This window comes from Nomascus leucogenys, chromosome 4, assembly GCF_006542625.1.
Source record: "Nomascus leucogenys isolate Asia chromosome 4, Asia_NLE_v1, whole genome shotgun sequence".
Taxonomy (NCBI): Eukaryota; Metazoa; Chordata; class Mammalia; order Primates; family Hylobatidae; genus Nomascus; species Nomascus leucogenys.
In genome coordinates, this window is record NC_044384.1 from 112,452,075 (window position 1) to 112,472,962 (window position 20,888).

General features: G+C 39.9%; 2 protein-coding genes across 5 annotated transcripts in view; one reads left to right on the top strand and one right to left on the bottom strand.

Moving 5' to 3' along the window:
- The window catches only part of WDR48 (WD repeat domain 48), a 43,799-nt gene extending 30,820 nt beyond the window's left edge, over positions 1-12,979 (bottom strand). For all 4 annotated transcript variants that reach the window (XR_004029789.1, XR_004029788.1, XM_003256874.3 and 1 more), the window contains exons 1-2: positions 12,898-12,979; positions 1,785-1,925 (exon numbers count right to left, since the gene is read on the bottom strand). Coding sequence is in view for 2 of the 4 variants with exons in the window: in XM_003256874.3 (XP_003256922.1) it covers positions 1,785-1,925; positions 12,898-12,945 (189 nt within the window). In the remaining 2 variants the exon portion in view is untranslated. The remainder of the gene's footprint in view (positions 1-1,784; positions 1,926-12,897) is intronic.
- Positions 12,980-13,026: 47 nt separating this feature from the next.
- Positions 13,027-20,888, top strand: part of SCN11A (sodium voltage-gated channel alpha subunit 11) — a 193,410-nt gene continuing 185,548 nt past the window's right edge. Inside the window, exon 1 of the mRNA XM_030810198.1 lies at positions 13,027-13,109. The gene's annotated coding sequence lies outside the window, so the exon portion shown is untranslated. The remainder of the gene's footprint in view (positions 13,110-20,888) is intronic.

Sequence of the window (20,888 nt, forward strand, 5' to 3'; positions counted from 1 at the left end):
TTAGTTCTTTGGGTGTTTTTCTTAATTTGTTTGAAATACTGTGAATTCTCAGAAAGGAGACATTCCAATTCAACTATAAGTACCAAAAAGCATTTCAAAGCCAAACATAGTTTTCTTACTTTTCATGCTTTTGACATTTGGCCACCACTGCTTCCATTGGCTAAAGAATTCAAAGCCTGCCAGACTGAAGTTATAGGCGCATAAAGTAGTGGTTCTTTTTCTGAACTGAATATCAGACTTGTAAAACTTGCTAAAAAGACACAAACTTTTAAAAATACAAGGTCTAGCACTAGGGTTTTCAAGTTGGGCTGGGTACTAATTCTCTGTCACTTCCTAGCCACTTAACCACGGGGTTTCTCTGAGCCCATTTTCCCATCTATGAAAATGGATCTGGCCAGGCGCGGTGGCTCACGCCTGTAATCCCAGCACTTTGGGAGGCCAAGGCAGTTGGATTACCTGAGTTTAGGAGTTCGAGACCAGTCTGACCAATATGGTGAAACCCCGTCTCTACTAAAATTATAAAAATTAGCAGGATGTGGTGGCGTGTGCCTGTAGTACCAGCTGCTTGGGAGGCTGAGGCAGGAAAATTGCTTGAACCCAGGAGTCAGAGGTTGCAGTGAGCCAAGATCACGCCACTGCACTCCAGCCTGGGTGACAGAGCGAGACTCCATCTCAAAAAAAAAAAAAAAAAAGAAAATGGATCCTAATAGGTACCTTGAGGGACACTGAAAATTAAAATCACGTTGGATGTGAAAATGCAAAGAGCGTATGGCACATAATTAGAAGATCAATAAATGCTCTTTTTTTCTTCCCTGATTTTTCTTTTCTCTGTCATTCACAATATAGGTGTTCCAATAAAATACTAAAAGGGCTCGTTCCCATTTGCCTGCCTGGGGATTTATCTTTGCATATATTTAAACCCTGTTTCCTGCTTAAGAAAGGGAAACCTTTGAAGGGGAGCATGTTGTCTTTGTAGTTTTAACACCAATTTTATATTATCTTTATTTATTTGTTTGAGACAAGGTCTCCCTCTGTTGCCCAAGCTGGAATGCAGTGGTGTGATCATGGCTCACTGCAGCCTCAACCTCCCATACTCAGTCAAGTGATACTCCCATCTCAGCTTCCTGAGTAGCTGGGACTACAGGTATGTGCCACCATGCCCACTAATTTTTAAGTTTTTTTTTTTTTTTTTTTTGCAGAGACGGGGTATTGTCACATTGCCCAGGCTGGTCTCGAACTCCTGGACTCAAGGAATCCTTTCACCTTGGCCTCCCAAATTGTTGGGATTACAGGCGTGGGCCACCATGCCCAGCCTAACCTTATATTATCTAGTTAGGCCCTGTGGGGTTTGTGAGGACCCTAATTACTTTTAAATGAGGAAAATAAAATATTTTTTCAAGATTAATTATAAATGTAAAAGAATATTCAATCTTTTTTTAGTAAGGTTACCAAGAGGTTGTTGGGAAACATATTTAAAGCAGAAAAATTAATTGTTGAAAGTAATCCCCCTACTAGCCAAATCACTTTGTTCCTTTGTGGCAAAGAACTCTTTAAGGCAAACCTAGTTTAGGGAGTCCTTGTCTTAGCTAAAACACTTCTAAAACTTTCCTAGGGATGGTTTTTCTCAGAGGCTTACAGAATTCTGGTTGCAATGTCTTTATAGAGTGTACCAAATAACTCAGTATTCAGAGAGATTAAATCTGAAACTGTGAAAAGTGTCACATTGGACAGTAAAAGCCATTTGTCCAAAATTTGCTGGGTACAGATTTTAATCCCTGCATTACCTTGTGCTGATTGACACTCCATATTCTTATGATAGAGTCTCGACCGGCTGTGAAAAGTCTATTTAGTGCTGGATCCAGCTGCAGGGCATTGACTCCATTTCGGTTGTACTTCTCCACTTCATCTCGAATAACATAGGAAACCTGACAAATGTGTCAACATATGCTTTTTATAAAGTACAAGCCATGCAGTAATATAGTCTACTAGTGGCCAATCTGAAACAGAAAATCCCATGTTTTCCAATATGTACTTTTTCATCCAATACAAATTTAAATTTTACTCCTTAAAGACTAAAGGGCTGAAGAGAAGGATGATATCAATGATAGCCTAGTCCAACATGGGTAAGTTGCTAAACGACTACAACTGCTTCCTAACTGGACTCCTTTCCCAGTCTTTAATCCATTTTTCACAAAGCAGCTAGAGTAATTATTTAAAAATGTATCTCAACTCTGCTCAAAAACCTCCAGTTGCTGACTACTAGACTCATGATTGGATGTAAACTCCTTAACATGGTCTCAAGTACCCTGTTTGTCTTTCTGGCCACTCATCTCTGCTCCAGGTTCTGGTGTATTGTGCCTCCAGACCATCACACATGCTGGTCCTCTCTGTTTGGAAGCTCTTCCTCCCACCTGTCTGGCTAACTCTTGTTGCAGCCTTCAGGTTTCCATTTAAACAATACTTCCTTTCGAAGGCCTTCCCTGACTTGCCAAGCAAAATGAGGTTTTGAGCTCCTATCACATACTAAACTTTTTCTTCAGGGCATTTTCCCCTACTTTGTTACTGTTGGTGACCTCTGTCTGTTCCTTGTGAAAACAGGGGATCAACTGAAAACAATTAAACCTAAGAAAAAGTCAATAAGCTGGCTGGCAGCCAGAAGTAAAACTTTCTAATGTAATGAAATAAACAGTTAAAAATTAACTCAAGATGGATTAAAGACTTAAACGTTAAGACTTAAAACCATAAAAGCCCTAGAAGAAAACCTAGGCAATACCATTCAGGACATAGGCATGGGCAAAGACTTCATGACTAAAACACCAAAAGCAATGGCAACAAAAGCCAAAATTGACAAATGAGATCTAATTAAACTAAAGAGCTTATGCACAGCAAAAGAAACTATCATCAGAGTGAACAGGCAACCTACAGAATGGGAGAAAATTTCTGCAATCTACCCATCTGACGAAGGGCTAATATACAGAATCTACAAAGAACTTAAACAAATGTACAACAACAACAACAACAACAACCCCATCAAAAAGTGGACAAAGGATATGAACATACACTTCTCAAAAGAAGACATTTACGCAGCTAACAGACCCATGAAAAAATACTCATTATCATTGGTCATCAGAGAAATGCAAATCAAAACTACGATGAGATACCATCTCATGCCAGTTAGAGTGGCAGTCATTAAAAAGTCAGGAAACAACAGATGCTGGAGAGGATGTGGAGAAATAGGAACACTTTGACGCTGTTGGTGGGAGTGTAAAGTAGTTCAACCACTGTGGACGACAGTGTGGTGTGGTGATTCCTCACGGATCTACAACTAGAAATACCATTTGACCCAGCCATCCCATTACTGAGTATATACCCAAAGGATTATAAATCATTCTACTATAAAGAAACATGCACACGTATGTTTATTGCAGCACTATTCACCATAGCAAAGACTTGGAACCAACCTAAATGTCCATCAATGAGAGACTGAATTAAGAAAATGTGGCACATATACACCATGGAATACTATGCAGCCATAAAAAAGGATGAGTTCATGTCCTTTGCAGGGACATGGATGAATCCGGAAACCATCATTCTCAGCAAACTATCACAAGGACACAAAACCAAACACCACATGTTCTCACTCATAAGTGGGAGCTAAACAATGAGAACACATGGACACAGGGCAGGGAACATCACACACTGGGGCATGTCGGGGGGTGGGGGGCTGGGGGAGGGATAGCATTAGGAGAAATACCTAATGTAAATAACAAGTTGATGGGTGCAACAAACCAACATGGCACATGTATACCTATGTAACAAACCTGCACGTTGTGCACATGTACCCTAGAACTTGAAGTATAATAATTAAAAAAAATTATCTCAAGTACCTATAGTGATTCTATTAGAAACAATTATATCCCTTCTGCACATCTTAAACCAAAAATGAATTTTTCTATGAATTAAAGACTGAAATTTAACAACCATAAAAATAATTTTTGTTTTTATTTTTTGAGAGAATCTCGCTCTGTCACCCAGGCTGGAATGCAGTGGCCCGATCGTGGCTTACTACGTCCCCTACCTCCCAGGTTCAAGCAATTCTCGTGCCTCAGCCTCCTGAGTAGCTGGGATTACGGGCGTGTGCCACTGTGCCTAGCTGATTTTTGCATTTTTAGTAGAGATGGTGGTTTCACCATGTTGGCCAGGCTGGTCTTGAACTCCTAGCCTCAAGTGGTCTACCCGCCTCAGCTTCCCAAAGTGCTGAGATTACAGGCGTGAGCCACTGCACCTGGCCAGCATAAAAATAATTTTTAAAAGACAGGTGAATATTTACATAGTCACTTGGCAGAGAAAACTCTTCTAACATGCCAAGAAAGATGGTAATCTTTACGAAGGAAATGAGCAATGGTGATCTGGCCAAATACAAGTCAAAACCTTTTCTATGTACAAGAATGTTCACAGCATTGTGGCATTCACAATAATGTCACAAAAGTGGAAACAACCCAAATATCCATCAACTGACAAAACAAAATGTGATGTGTGTGTGTATATATATATATACACACACACATATATATATACACACGTGTGTGTGTGTGTATATATATACATACACACTGTACTGACACATGCTGTAACATGGATGAACCTTGAAAATGTGCTAAGTGAAAGAAGCCACATATTTCACAAAAGGCCACATATTTTATAACTCTATTTACATATAATGTCTAGAATAGACAAATCCACACAGAAAGTAGATTAGTAATTGCCAGGCGATTGAAGGAGGGAAAAATGAAAAATGGGGAGTGATTGCTAATGAACACAGAGTAATTAAACATTCTGGAGTTAGGTGACCAATAAACAACTTTCTGAATATACCAAAAAATCACTGAATTGTACACTTTGAAAGGGTGCACTTTATGGTATGTGAATTTTATCACAATGTTATTATTTTCTTAAACCTTCTGCATGTCAAAAAGTAACATGGGCAAGACTAAGAGAATAATGAAATAAATATGAAAGAAAGTTTACTCTTAACAAGATTCCTTATAAAATAAGAAAAAGTTAAATTTTCCAACAGAAAGAGGGACAAAGTTACAAAAAGGAACTTTTAAAAAAAGAAATGGCCAAAAACCCCATAAATAATCAAAGACATAATTAATATGAGATTATTTTACCTATAATACAAGAATTTTTAAAAATAACTGCCATTTTTGTTTCCCCTGAGGATAAATAAACACTTTCTGACAAAATTTTAAACTCTTTGAAATGTTCTTTAAAATTCAATTTCCAGAGATTTGTCCTTTAAAAAGGGCCAGGGCTGCAGACACAAATAGCTACAAGGATGTTGTTTTAACCCAGTCTTTTGGATGCAATTAACTGTAACTGAGATCTACTCAAACCAGCTTTTGTTTGTTTGTTTGTTTTTTAAAGGAGACTTCAACACAAGGATACAAGGATATCTTAACAGAGCCCAAGGTCAGGAAATACAGTCATCATTTATAAGAGGCATTTTAAAAATCAAATCATCACACTTCTCTGCTGAAACTTTCCAATGGCTTTTCACAAAATTTAAAGTTCAAACTCCTCAAATGCTTAGTTCTAACCCTGCATCCTCACACTCATTTCAAACTGACTGCCCCCAGCTTCTTTTATGACAGTCATTCCAAACTCCTTTCTGTTCCGTAAACACATCAAGCTCTTTCCCATCCCAGCACCTTCTCATTTACTGTTGCCAGTGTCATGAAGATTCACCACCCCTCAAATCCCTATAGGAATGCTCTTTCTCCAGCTTTCATCTTGTCTAACTCACCCTTACTCTTCAGATCTTTGGAGAAAGGTCTCCTTGGAAAGGCCTTTCCTGATCTCATTCTCCTCAGGGTTATGACCCTATCTATCACTTACCTTACTTATTTAACAGTTCTTACCACATTCTATATTCTTTCTTTTTTTTTTGAGACAGAGTCTCACTGTATCACCCAGGCTGGAGTGCAGTGGTGCAGTCTTGGCTCACTGCAATCTCTGCTGCCCAGGTTCAAGCAATTCTCCCGACTCAGCCTCCCGAGTAGCTTGGATTACAGGTGCCTGCTATGGCGCCCAGCTAATTTTTATTTTTAGTAGAGACAGGGTTTCACCATCTTGGCCAGGCTGGTCTTGAACTCCTGACCTTCTGATCCACCCACCTTGGCCTCCCAAAGTGCTGGGATTACAGGTGTGAGCCACTGCGCCCGGCCACATTCATATTTTTTGGTGTATCTTCTCCACTAGAATAATAGCTCCAAGAAGGCAAGGGACTTGTCTGCCTTGTTCCTTCCACCACTGTGCCCCCATTATAGTGTCTGGCATATAAAAGACACACATATCATTGCATGAATTGGCTTTCCAAAGCCACCAGGAACCAAGCTAGTTTCAATGTCAACTTCAGTCTTTCTCAATCTCTCTTTCTCTGGGGTTCCAGGGCTGCTTACCTAGCTCACATTTCCTTTAACTGAGACTGTGCAGGATATCTAAATCTTGATATCCAGACTTCTGGGAGATTATCTGACTGGTTAAGGCAAGAGTGAAAGAATAACCTGAATGTCAGAATTCTCATTCTAGGTGGAAAGTAATTACTGTCAAAACCAGTCTGGGCCAACCTCTTCAACGATATTTCCTAAAGATGTGTGCTTTAAAATGCAAAAGAATTAGAAGTATCCTAGTTGGATAAATTCTAGCACGCACATCTGTAAAACACAATACTATTCAATCACTTAAAATGTTGATGTAGGCCAGGTGTGGTGGCTCATGCCTATAATCTCTGTGCTTTAGGAGGCTGAGGTGGGAGGACTGCTTGAGCCCAGGAGCTTGAGGCTGCAGTGAGTTATGATGGCACCACTGTACTACAGCGTGGGCAACAGCATGAGACCCCTGTCTCTAAAGAATAAGAAAGAGTTGATGGAGGTCTAGACTGATAAACATGGGAGGAAAGCCATGATATATTTTTAGTGAAATATGTGTGGTCCAACACAGCAATGTACAATAGTCATTATTATAAAAATGTTTCAAAATATTAAATATTTCAGAATACACAAGTTTTGAAGACTATACATATATAAAAATAACCAGGGGCCAGGCGCAGTGGCTCACGCCTGTAATCCCAGCTTTGGGAGGCCAAGGCAGGCAGATCACGAGGTCAGGAGATCAAGATCATCCTGGCCAACATGGTGAAACCCCGTCTCTACTAAAAATACAAAAATTGGACGGGTGTGGTGGTGTGCACCTGTAGTCCCAGCTAGTCAGGAGGCTGAGGCAGGAGAATCACTTGAACCCAGAAGGCAGAGGTTGTAGTGAGCCAAGATGGTGCCACTGCACTCCAGCCTTAAGACAGAGTGAGACAATGTCTCAAAAAAATAAAAATAAAATAAAATAACCAGCAGTTATTTCTGAATGATGGGATTATGGTGATTTTTCACTCATTCATGTCTCTTTCATGTGTTCTGAATGTTTTACAAGCAACATATATTAATTAGTTTTTAAAATTTGATCATTTGTTATCCAAGTAATTCTTGCTTGTATTTAGAAAATCAAATAGTAATGACTGTAATGAAAAACAGTCTCTCTACTGTCTGGATAAGACTCCCACACCTAGTCTTCATCCCTAAAGGTAACTAATTGCAACTCAGTTGTTGCTACTGGACAGTTAACTGCATTTCTCTAAATATTGTGCTTATCCTATAACTTTTTGGCTCATCCATTTTAGACATTATCGACTTACTCATGCTACTGTAGATTAGGATATAGTTCTGAAACTACCCTCAATATCTCCTTCCTCTACTCTTCTAATATAGATACATCCCTATTTTTAATTGAACAAATAATCAGTGCTATATTGTTGTGACTGTAAGGCTATCTACTAAGTACTATATTGCGAACACATTTCCTTCCTCAAAGAGCTTTTTGTTTTCCCTAGAGTTTTAATCTTTCCTTCTTCAATGGTTTTCTCCACTTTAACTTCAACTTTCTTTAATTGCCGTACCACAGAACTCACCCCCACCCCTTTATTTTCTCAGAAGGCTTCCCCCTCCAAACCCTCCTCCTTCTCACTACAATCTAGGCTGACTGCCCTCTAGATCTGCTGGCACAGCTGTCACCTTTGGTGTTTTCCTTTACTGCTTTTCTGGGTTACAGCCATTGTTTCCTGAATTCTAATGCCTCCTTCTTTCTTTGTTCACTTCACAGTTTTGCTGAAGTACATCTCCAATACCTTAAGAAAGTAATATAAGAACAGGCACATGGGTGGCAACCTAGTCCTTGCATGCCTGAAAAGGTCTTTCCTCCACATTTACATTTGATTTAGGAATTCTCTCAGCTCTTGAAAGCATTGCTGTAAGTTCCTCTAGCATCCAATGTTGCCACTGATTTCAATGCCATTCTGTTTCATACAGCTTTAAAGGGATCCTATTTTCATTCTTTCCTCCACTCCCTCGTCATCTCCTTCCCTAAGCTTTTAGGATCTTCTCTTTTTCCTTGGTGTTGTGACATTTCTTGTTTGTTTTTTCTATCATTAGTTTTTCTGTGCATTTAGAAAGCCCCTTCAATCTAGAAATTTGTGGCGCTTAAGCTCTGGGAAATTTTCTTGTATCCATTATTAATCATCATCTCTGTTTTCTTTGCTCTTTCTTGAACTCAAATGAGTCAGACACTGGAACTTTCAAACTGATCCCTCATCTTTTATGCATTCTGCATTATCTATCTTTGTCCTTTCATTTATTTTTGTAACACTTCCTTTACTATTTTATAACTCTGGAGGTTTTTTCAAAGCAAATTATAGTATGATGGAAAAAAATCAAAGCAATATCTTCAATAAGGAAATGGCTAGACAAATTATGGTATATCCATTCTATGTGGTCATTAAAGAATGAAAACTATATACTCTGACATGTTTCAAGACATGTCACCTTAAAAACTTGTTACCTGCATCCATTAAAGTACAGAGAAAAAATTTAAAATGTCTGGCTATACAAAAATAGAGGAAAATGGATTTAATTCTTTCAACGAATATTACCCACTTTTTGCCTGGCACTATTCTAAATGCTGAGGATATTGTAGTGAGCACAAAAGTCCTCTTGGCATTTAGCTGGGGAAAGAGCATAACTAGAAGTGGCAGCAAGTTAAGTGAAGTATTTTTTTTTCCCCAAGCACTGTGAAGCAGTGAAGGAAGAGGTCATAACAGGAGGAAAAATGGAGGCAGAGAGAGCCAATCAACAGACTCAGGTTGTTGGAAAATCATAACACCAAGGGACTGCCAAGGATGGAAAAGACTTGCTTTGATATCCTGGTTACCAGAGAAAATGCTGCATCATGTATCTGAATGCACATATTTGATTATGTTTCTGACAGTCACAAATCCATCCCTCTCCCCTCATATCTCTAGTTTTCCTAGAAGTTGAAGATGGTAAGACATGGACTCATTTAAAATTATGTCTATAATTAATATGCAGTATGTTTGGACCCCTCTCCACTGATTTTAAGTAATCATTTTATTTTTGAGACGGAGTCTCGCTCTGTCACCCAGGCTGGAGTGCAGTGGTACAATCTCGGCCTACTGCAACCTCCGCCTCCTGGGTTCAAGTGATTCCCCTGTCTCAGCCTCCCAAGTAGCTGGGATTACAGGCATGCGCCACCACGCGGGCTAATTTTTGTATTTTTAGTAAAGATGGGATTTCGCCATGTTGGCCAGGCTGGTCTCGAACTCCTGACCTCAAGTGATCTGCCCACTCTGGCCTCCCAAAGCGCTGGGATTACAGGTGTGAGCCACCACGCCCGGCCTCCACTGATTATTTAGCAATATTTTAAGTCTTAAGGGTTTGTCTTGGCCTACAACTTGACAAGGAGCTTAGGGCTACTGTCCCTTGGTCTGAGACAGTCAGGAGACAAAGTATATTTACTCCAAGTACCCATATATGCTTTTTCCAAGATGAGAAGTTTTCTTTTTGATGTACAAGAGCAAATAATGTGGTTAAAAGTTCAAAAATACAAAGTTGTGCATATTTCAAACTAAAAGATATCCCATGTCCTATCGTATCTATAATCACACAATCTATTCCCAAAGGGATAATCACTGCTATTACCCTTCCTGACTTTTAAAATGCATATTTCCTTTGTGGAAATGGGAATATGCCATGTTGACTTGCTTTTTTGACTCTCTCTCTGAGGCCTCCCTGGAAGACGAGCAGATCCTAGCACCATACTTCCCGTAAAGCCTGCAGAACTATGAGCCAATTATGCCTCTTTTCAGCCAGTCTCAGGTATTTCTTTACAGCAATTCAAGAATGGCTTCACACAACACCCTTGCGTAAGTAGGGACAGATATATGCATATGCAATTTTGTAGAATATATTTTTTAGATAAGGAATTCTGGGCTAAAGGGAATGTTTATTTAAAAATTTGACAAAGCAAGACACAAAACAGTGAATACTATGGCTCCATTTACAGCAAAAAAAAATCATGTTAAGTCAGGTACACAAACAGGAAGAGGTACAGAACAGTGGTTCTCAACCAGCGGCAATTTTGCCCTTGAGGGGACATTTGAAAACGTCTGGAGACATTTTCAGTTGTCACAACTGGGGAGATGCTACTACATCTAGTTGGTAGAAGCTAGGGATGATGCTAAAGAACCTGTGATGCATAGGACAGCTCCCTCCCTCAGACACAGCGAAGAATTATCCAGACGAAATTTCAAGAATGTTCAGGTTGATAAACCTTGGTCTAGGATTAAAACATGACATTGCCCGCAGTAGCTTTCTTGGAAGCATGGAGGGCAACTCTAATTTATATTTTTGTTTGTTGGGATTTTTACAATGAACACGCATTAGTTTAAAAAACACCTCATAGACAATGATGGTTCAGATGAAATCAATCCCTGTGGCTTCTCAGGCTGCTTCTATACCTTGGGGACAAATTCCGAAAGCTCCCTGAATCTTCTCTTCAGCAGGTTAATCTTAGCTCTTTCAAAAGTTCTTCATAGGAAATAATTTCAAGTCAGTTCACCAATCTGATTGCTACCTATGAAGAACAAGGTCCTAAGTGCTGAACACCAAACTCTAATTTTGTACTCTGACCAGTGAAAAGTGGAATTATCTATCACCTGCCTCATTCTACTTGCACTGGCTCACATTCAGCCTATTAAAACATTGTTTTTCCAAACCTGCTGCAGTTAATTTACATTTTCTCCATCCCATACTAGTACAATTGCCTTGTCTCTTAAAAATATATATACTTTATTGCATGCATTTTGGTAGTGGGCAGGCCTGGGAAGGAAGCAAGCAGGGAACACACTGCAGTAATAGGACTTTTAAGTCTTAATGCAATAAACTGAAAGGCCTAATTAACTACCCTTACTCCCCTAAGATGTATACCACCATACAGTCTATAATACAATCAGGTTACATTTTGAGTTATATTTCAGTCCCAAGGAGACATTCTCACTACCTGCCTTGGATGCTGGTGATACTTAAATCCTATCACTAATGCACTGAAAAACTCACCTAATAGGGTGAGTTTAGACTCTTATTAATTTCACTAATTTCAACAAACATCCAGTGAGTGCTTAAGACACTGTACTGATCAATGAGATCAATAAAACCAAGATGTGAACTAATCAGAAGACTTTACGGCCTACCACCTTCTGCTGGGATTACCTTACTGAAGGACCCCTTTATCTAACTACCTTTATCTGACACTTGATTTCAACCTGCAGAACTCCATATAACGCTGTGTTTTATAAAGAAAGCCTAGGTGTTAATTATTCCTACACTCTTTCAATCCCTTTTCCCCTTTGGGGGCCACTCTAAGTGCTAGGTAAATGTTTAATGAATAAATGCACCAAACTGCCACTACCACATACAATATAACTGCAGGCAAACACCTGTATGAGGGCTTTTATTCCCTGCATCACTGAAAATATTAAGTGGCAATAACTCTTTTTTTTTATTATTATACTTTAAGTTCTAGGATATATGTGCACAACGTGCAGGTTTTTTACATAGGTATACGTGTGCCATGCTGGTTTGCTGCACTCATCAACTCGTCATTTACATTAGGTATTTATCCTAATGCTATCCCTCCCCCAGCCCCCCAGCCCCAGAAAGGCCCCGGTGTGTGATGTTCCCCGAAGTGGCAATAACTCTTAAGCGTAACCGCAAACAAAAGTGAATTCACAAAGGCATAAGGCACAAGACACACACGGTAAGATTAGACAACTCTTTACCACATGGACAATAAATTACACGAACAATAAAGATTCAGCGATGCACACTGAAGATGAAGAAATGGTGAAGATACCAAAACAATTAAAATTATAATTTCCCCACGCACATTCTCATGTCACTTACACCTACCCAGGGGACCCACATAAGAGAGGGCTGGGGGCTCCCAAGTGCGGAATCCTCAGCAGAAACCCCGCAGGGCCGTTGGCGCTCCGCCGCCTCGCCACGCCCCCGCACAAGCCGCTCACTCCTCCAACGCCCAACCCCTTGGGAAACCCCTGGAGGCCTCGGCTCCGACGCAGCGAGGGCAGAGCGCTTCGAAGAAAGGCAGGGCAAGGGGGAGGCAAGTGGGCGGGGAACGAGCCTATCGCGACCCCGCAAGTCCATTCCTACAGAAGAGCGGCGACCAGCAATCCCGGGCTCAGAATGCCGCCCCCGAGGGTCCCGGGCCTGGGCCCCAAGGGCCAAGCAGGCCGACCCCCGCCCCTTCCTCAAGCCGTTAGCGCCGCGGCCCCACCCCTCGTGGCCGGCCGCGCCCCGCCCCGTTCGCCCCATGCCGCTACCCCAGCTGGCCATGGCCCCGGGCACCTTCTAGGTGGAGTGGGCCCGGAGCTGCCAGCCGCGTCCGGAAGACTGAGGAACCGGGCTTCCATACCTGCACTTTCCTCCGCCCTGCTGTGTTCTGCCGGTGATGGGCCGCCATCTTGCATGTTGACACTCCGACGTCACTTCCGGAGGTGGCTCAGAGCGGGCGGATGTCCTGCCCCTTTCCCTTTGGCCAAGGGTTAGTGGCGGGGCTGGAGGTAGACAGGCTCTGTGTTTCCTAGGTGCTGTTCGTTGCTGTGTGGCCGGTAGCCATGTGATGAGGTGGATGCACCTAAAAACAAAACTATTGTGCAAGTATAATGCTGATGGGGAGAGAGCCACTTTTCAGGGCTGAGGGAGCAATCCGAATCCACTTGTGTGGCCCTAGACCCTGGCTTGCGCTCTTTTCCGGGCCCTCCCCGAGAGGCCCAAGCAAAACGAAAGCACTGAAAGAATTAACAGTGCTAAACATGGCGCTGGACCATCTCCTGACCTTTCCTAGGCAGGCAGGGGAACCAAGTGAACCAAGTGATTTACTATTAAGTACCTAAAAATGCGGAGAATTATATCGTGGCCTCAAAGTGGGAGAAATAGAAGTCCTTGCAAAGGAGGTGGCCTCCATCTTCAGGGGGAGCAAAGAATCTATTTAAATTAAAAGGATAAAAAGTGGGGCCATAAAAAAGAACGAGATCATGTCCTTTGCAGGGACATGATGGAGCTGGAGGCCATTATCCTTAAGCAAACTAACAAAGGAACAGAAAACCAAATACCGCACGTTCTCACTTATAAGTGGGAGCTAAATGATGAGAACACATGGACACAAAGAGGCAGACAACACACTGGGGCCTTTCGGAGGGTGGAGGTGGGAGGAGGGCGAGGATCAGGAAAAATAACTAATGGGTACTAGGCTTAATACCTGGGTGACAAAATAGCCAGTACAACAAACCCCCATGACGCAAGCTTACCTATATAACAAACCTGCACTTGTACCCCTGAACTTAAAAGTTTAAAAAAAAAAAAAAAGACAAAAAGATGTTATAGGAAGGCGAAAACGGTACACCAGCTAAAATTGTTCCCAGAGACGACAAAGTTCCAAACCCTGAACTGAAAACCCAGTTCTAGTTTAAATCATCTCTTATACTGGAACAGTTGGGTTTGACTTAAGGTGGTTTTCCTGACCACTAATTATAAGAGCTGAGGGTGATCAGACCCTCTCTAGTGAAAGTGAATCCTATAGAACTACACTGTGGGATATAGCATATGATATTGTATCTGCTAGTCATCTGTGGCTCTTGAGCACTTGAAATATAGCTAGTTCCAGTTGAGATATGTAATTGTAAACTACCCCCAAATTTCAAAGACTAGTTTGAAGAAAAGAATGTAAAATATCTCATTAATAATTTTTTTGTATTGATTTCATGTTGAAATGATGTTTGGGGGTATATCAGACTAAATACAATTTATTACTAAATTTTGTCATATGGATATTAGAATATTTAAAATTACATATGTGGTCACAAATTTCTGTTGCATAGTGCTAGTATATAAGTAATGCTTAGAAAAGTTGTCTTGACATACTTGTTCTTAAATTAATAAAGAAATGTGAATTAGAGGAATAAAAATTGTGATGGCAGAAAGCTTCTTAAGCAAAACTGGAAGTGATAACTTATAGGTAAATTACTGCATCATTGCAGGCTTATTCATTCACTGATTCATGTATTCATTCATTTAACAAAATATTATGTAGCACATCATATATGCCAGGCACTGTATTAGGTGTTGGGGAATCAGTGGTGAGTGCACATAGTCATAGAACTTAGAGTCCCAGAATGAGACAGGAATTAATACAGAGATAAGTACTCTGAAGAAAGATGATTGTAAGACAGGAAGTATCTTGAGTCAAGAGTTAACTAGGCAAGGAGAGGGAACAGTCTGAGCAAAGGTCTTGTAGCAGGAGAGAGCATGGAATATTACAGGAACTGAGGGTCAAGGCATAGAGTATAGAGAAGTGAAAGGAGTATGCAGAGGCCATACTCAGCAGGGTCTTTTAGACCAATGGGAAGCTGTTGAAATATAGCTAGGGAAATAATATGATCTGTATTTTAAAAATTGCTTAAGTGTCTATTGAGCACCTATGATGTGCAAAATACAATACAGGTATGTTACTCTGGACAGTATACTGGTACTTGCTAGAAATTGATATGTTGTAGTCCTGCTTTGGACCTGAAAAATATTGAAGTAGTGAAGTTCTTTCAGTGGGCAGAATTTTCACCAGTATGTTTTGATGTTCACCTTGGCTGAAAGGAGAAATGGTCAATTCAGGGTCAGAGGATAATTTTTTGGCCAGTTTGTGAAGGACATGGAAAGAGCAAGACTGGAGAACTAGTGACAAGGAAGACCCCAGAAGGGATATAGTGATGGACCTCTCAGAATAAATCTTAAGAATGATATGGATGAAATGAACTGCTTTGTGATGAAACTCAGCCTCACTGCCTGCTCAGTAGAATCATGAAATAAATGGCAATGGCAATGGCAACAGGATTGGAGCTATGCTTGTGATCACTAAGCCACTGCTGGGTGTTCAGAAGCAGTGACCAATACCCCATGCTCTGGGAGGATCAGCCAGTCACATGTAGGCAAGCCTATTCCATTGGCCATTGGCCCTACCCCATCATTGAGGGAGTTCTTATTTGTCCTCTCTAAAATATGTTTATTCTAGATCGAGATTTGCTTCCCCTGCTCACTGTACTTCTGCCTACACCACCATCTAGGGAATTAGTGCTTTAGACACTATCATTTTCTCTAACACTATATTGCTTTTGACCAAGAAATTCAGTCTGCAATGAAAGAAGTAATGCAATGGGCTATTGCCCATGGAATTTATTGGTCTAAGGTCTAATTGTGTACTCAATCACTGAGAAGTATCTTGTCTTATTGAAGATATATTGAAGACTTAGTTATAGTGCCTTCTGGGAGATAACTCTTTTTGATACTGTCCTGTAGGATGCAGTATATGCTCTGAGCTACTGTCCAATATTCAGCACTCTTTTTTCCTGTTCCTTTTATCTATTGCTGTTTAACCGTCTGCGAAATGTAATGGTTTAAAACAATCACAACACTTACTTTACTTACAAATCTGTAATTTATGCAGAGCTTGGTGAGAACAGATTGTCTCTGTTCCACTGTCCACTTCACATCAGCTGGGGCAGCTAAAAGATTGGGGCTGGAATCATCTGAAGACCCCTTCTCTCACATGTCTGGTGATTGATACTGGCGTTGGCCTGGTCCTTAGCCAAAGCTGTGGCTAGAACACCTACTCATGATCTTTCCACAGCACTATTTGGTTCCTCACAATATGCTAACTGGGTTCCAAAGATGAGCATCCCAAAGGAGAAAAATCTGGTTGGAAGCTATAATGTTTTTTCTAAACTCACAGTGGAAGTCATGCAGTGTCACTTTAAGCCATAGTCAATTCATTAGAACTTAGTTACTAAGGCCGTCAGTGTCTAAGGAGAGGGGATTAGATGACTCCTTTTTTTATGAAGTGTCAATAAATTTGTGGATGTATTTTTTAATTGACACATAATAATTGTACATATATATGGGATACAGTGTGATATTTTGATACCTGTATACAATCTGTAATAATTGCTTTGGGAAAATTCAATATCCACTCCTTTAGCTATTTGAAAATATAGAATAAATTATCGTTAATCATAGTCACCTTACAGCGATATAGAACACCAAAAATTATTCCTTCTACCTAGCTGTAATTTTGTATGTGTTAACCAACCTCTGTATATATAATCCTCTCCTTTACCCTTTTCAGCCACTAGTTACCACTATTCTGTTCTCTACTTCTCTGAGATCAACTTATTTATCTTTCACATATTCGTGAGAACATGCAGTATTTATCTTTCTGTGCCTGGCTTATTTCACTTAAGATAATGACCTCCAGTGCTATCCATGTTGCTGCAAATGACATAATTTTATTCTTTTTTATGATTGAATAGTATTTCATTGCGTATATGTACCACATTTTCTTTATCCATTCTTCTTTTGATGGACACTTAGGTTGACTCCATATCTTGGCCGCTGTGAATAGTGCTGCAGTAACTATGGGAGGACAGATACCTCTTTGACGTACTGATTTCCTGTTCTTTGGGTAGTAGTGGGATTGCTGGATCATATGGTAGTTGTAGTTTTAGTTTTTTGAGAAATCTACACAGTTTTCCATAATGGTTGAACTAATTTACATTCCTATCAACAGTGTATGAATTCCCTTTTCTCTGCATCCTCACCCTCTGCATTTGTTTTTGTCTTTTTCGTAATAGCCATTCTAACTGGAGTGAGATGATATCTCATTGTGGTTTTGATTTGTATTTCTCTGATGATTAGTGATGTTGAACATTTTTTTCATGTATTTGTTGGCTATTTGTATGTCTTCTTTTGAGAAATGTGTATTCAGATCATTTGCCCATTTAAAAATTATTTGGGTTTTTTTGCTATTGAGTTGTTTGAGTTTTTTGTACTCCTTGGATATTAATTCCTTGTTGGATGAATACTTTGCAAATATTTTCTCTCATTCTGTAGGCTGTCTCATTCCTCTATTGATTGTTTCCTTTTCTGTGCAGAAGCTTTTTAGTTTGATGTAATCCAATTTGTCTATATTTGGTTTTGTTGCCTGTGCTTTTGAGGGCTTATCCATAAAATCTTTGCCCAGGCCAATGTCCTGAAGCATTTCTCCTGTATTATCTTTTAGTAGTTTCATAGTTTTGGGTTTTATATTTAGGTTTTTAATCCATTTCGTGTTGATTTTTGTATAGGGCGAGACGTAGGGAGTCTAGTTTCTTTCATTTTCATGTAGGTAGTCAGTTTTCCCAGCACCATTTATTGAAGAGGCTGTTCTTTTCCCAATATGTTACAGGGCCTTTGTTAAAAATCAGTTAATTGCCAGGCGTGGTGGTACATGCCTGTAGTCCCAGCTACTTGGAAGGCTGATGTGTGAGGATTGCTTAAGCCCAGGAGTTTGAGGCCTGCAGTATACTATGATTGTGAATAGTCACTGCACTCCAGCCTGGGAAACACAGCAAGACCCAGTCTTAAAAACAAAAGGCAGGGGGGTGGGGGTGGGGGTGGGGGGGTGGGGGGCTGGGTGCAATGGCTCACACCTGTAATCCCAGCACTTTGGGAGGCTGAGGTGGGTGGATCGCTTGAGCCCAGGAGTTCAAGACCAAACAGGGCAACATGGCAAAACCAGTCTTTATCAAAAAATACAAAAATTAACCGGGCATGGTGGTGCATGCCTGTAGTCCTAGCTACTCAAGAGGCTAAAGTGGGAGGATTGCTTGAGCTTAGGAGGTTGAGGCTGCAGTGAGCAGAGATCATATCATTGCACTTCAGTCTGGGTGACAGAGCAACACCGTTTCAAAAAAACAATTAGTTGGGTATAAACACATGGATTTATTTCTGGGTTCTCTATTCTGTTCCATTGGTTGATGTGTCTTTTTTAATGTCAGTACTATGCTGTTTTGTTTACTGTAGCTTTGTATAGTATATTTTGAGGTTAGTGTGATGCCTCCAACTTTGTTCTTTTTGCTCAGGATTGCTTTGGTTATTTGGAGTTGTTTGTAGTTCCATATGAATTTTAGGATTTTTTTTATTTCTATGAACAATGTCATTGGTATTTTGATAGGGATTGCATTTAATCTGTAGATCACTTTGGGTAGTTTGGTCATTTTAACAATATTAATTCAATATGTGAACATGGATGTCTTTCCATTTTTGTGTATGTCCTCTTCAATTTATTTCATCAGAGTTTTATAATTTCCTTCATTCCCTCCCTCCCTCCCTCCTTCCCTCCCTTCCTTCCCTTCCCTTCCCTTTCCTTTCCTTCCTTCCTTCCTTCCTTCCTTCCTTCTTTCCTTCCTTCCTTCCTTCCTTCCTTCCTTCCTTGCTTCCTTCCTTGCTGAGACAGAGTCTCACTCTGTTGCCCAGGCTAGAGTGCGGTGGCCTGATGTCGGCTCACTGCAACCTCCACCTCCCAGATTCAAGTGATTCTCATGCCCCAGCTTCCTGAGTAGCTGAGATTACAGGCCTGTGCCACCATGCCCAGCTAATTTTTGTATTTTTAGTACAGACAGGGTTTTGCCATGTTGGCCAGGCTGATCTTGAACTCTTGGCCTCAAGTATTCCTCCTGCTTAGGCCCCCCAAAGTGTTGGGATTACAGGAGTGAGACACTGCCTGGCCACTACTGATTTTTGTATATTGATTTTATATCCTACAACTTTATGAATTTCTTCATCAGTTCTGAGAATTTTTTGATGAAGTCTTTAAGTTTTCTATACATAAGATCATATCATCTGCAAGCAGTGACAATTTGACATTTCCTTTCCAGCTTAGATGCCCTTTATTCTTTAATCTTGCCTAAATGCTCTGGCTAGCATTCTCCATACTATATTGAATAAGAGTGGTGAAAGTGGATATCTTTGTCTTGTTCCAGTTTTTAGAGGAAAAGTTTTCAATTTTCTCCTGTTTAAGATGATACTAGCTGTGGGTTTGTCATATATGGCCTTTATTGTGTTGAGGTATGTTCTTTTTGTACTTACTTTGTTGAGAGTTTTTGTCATGAAAGGATGTTGAATTTTATCGAATGCCTTTTCTGCTTGATTAAGATGATCGTTTGGTTTTTGTCCTTGATTCTGCTGATGTGATGTATCTTTTGTTTATTGATTTGCATATGTTGAATCATCCTTGCATCCCTGAAATAAATCCACTTGATCATCGTGTGTAATCCTTTTGATGTGTTGTTGGATCTGGTTTGCTAATATTTTGTTGAGAATTTTTACATCTATTTTCATCAGGGATATTGGCCTGTAGCTTTCTTTTTTTGTTGTGTTTTTGCCTGGTTTTGGCATTAGGGTAGTGTTGGGGTTGTAGAATGAGTTTGGAAGAATTCCCTCCCCTTCAATTTTTTGGAATAATTTGAGAGGAATTGGTGTTAGTTATTTAAATGCCTGGTACAATTCAGCAGTGAAGGCATGGTCCTAGGCTTTTCTTTGTTGGGAGACTTTTTATTTCTCCCACAATCTCATTACTTGTTATTGATTTGTTCAGGTTTTCTGTTTCTTCCCAATTCAGTTTTGGTAGGTTGCATGTGTCCAGGAATTCATCTCCTCCAGGCTTTTCATCTTGTTGGCATATAGCTGTTCATAATAGTCTCTAATGATCCTTTGTATTCCTGTGGTAACAGTTGTTTTTTTCATTTCTGATTTTATTTGGGTTGTTGCTCTCTTTTTTTAAAATTAGTCTAGCTAGTGGTTTGTGGATTTTATCTTTTCAAAAAACTTTTTGTTTTGTTGATTTGTATTTTTTTGTCTCGATTTCATTATTTCTGCTCTAATCTTTATTATTTCTTTCCTTATGCTAATTTTGAGTTTTGTTGGTTCTTGTTTTTGTAGTTCCTTGACGTGCATCATTAGTTTGTTTATTTGTAATCTTTCTGCTTTTTTTGATGTAGGCATTTATTGTTATAAACATTCCTCTTAGTAACGCTTTTGATCTGTCCCATTGGTTTTGGTATGTTGTGTTTCTATTTTCATTTGTTTCAATTAATTTTTCAATGTCCTTCTTAATTTCTTCATTGACATATTTATCATTCAGGAGCATGTTATGTGATTTATATGTATTTGCACAGTTTCAGAAATTTCTGTTATTATCGATTTCTAGTTTTATTTCATTGTAGTCAGAAAAGATGCTTGATATGGTTTTGATTTTAAAAAATGTATTGAGACTTGTTTTGAGGGCTAACATATGGTCTATCTTGGAGGATGTTCTATAAGCTGATGAGAAGAATGTGTATTCTGCAGCTGTTAGAAAAAATGTTCTGTAAATGTCTGTTGGGTCCATTTGGTCTATATTGCCGTTTAAATCTGATGTTTCTTTGTTGATTTTCTGTCTACATTATCTGGTCAAAGGTATTGAAATCCCCAACTTAATTGTATTGGAGTCTGTCTTCCCTTTAGATCTAATGATATTTGCTTTATATATCTGGGTGTATA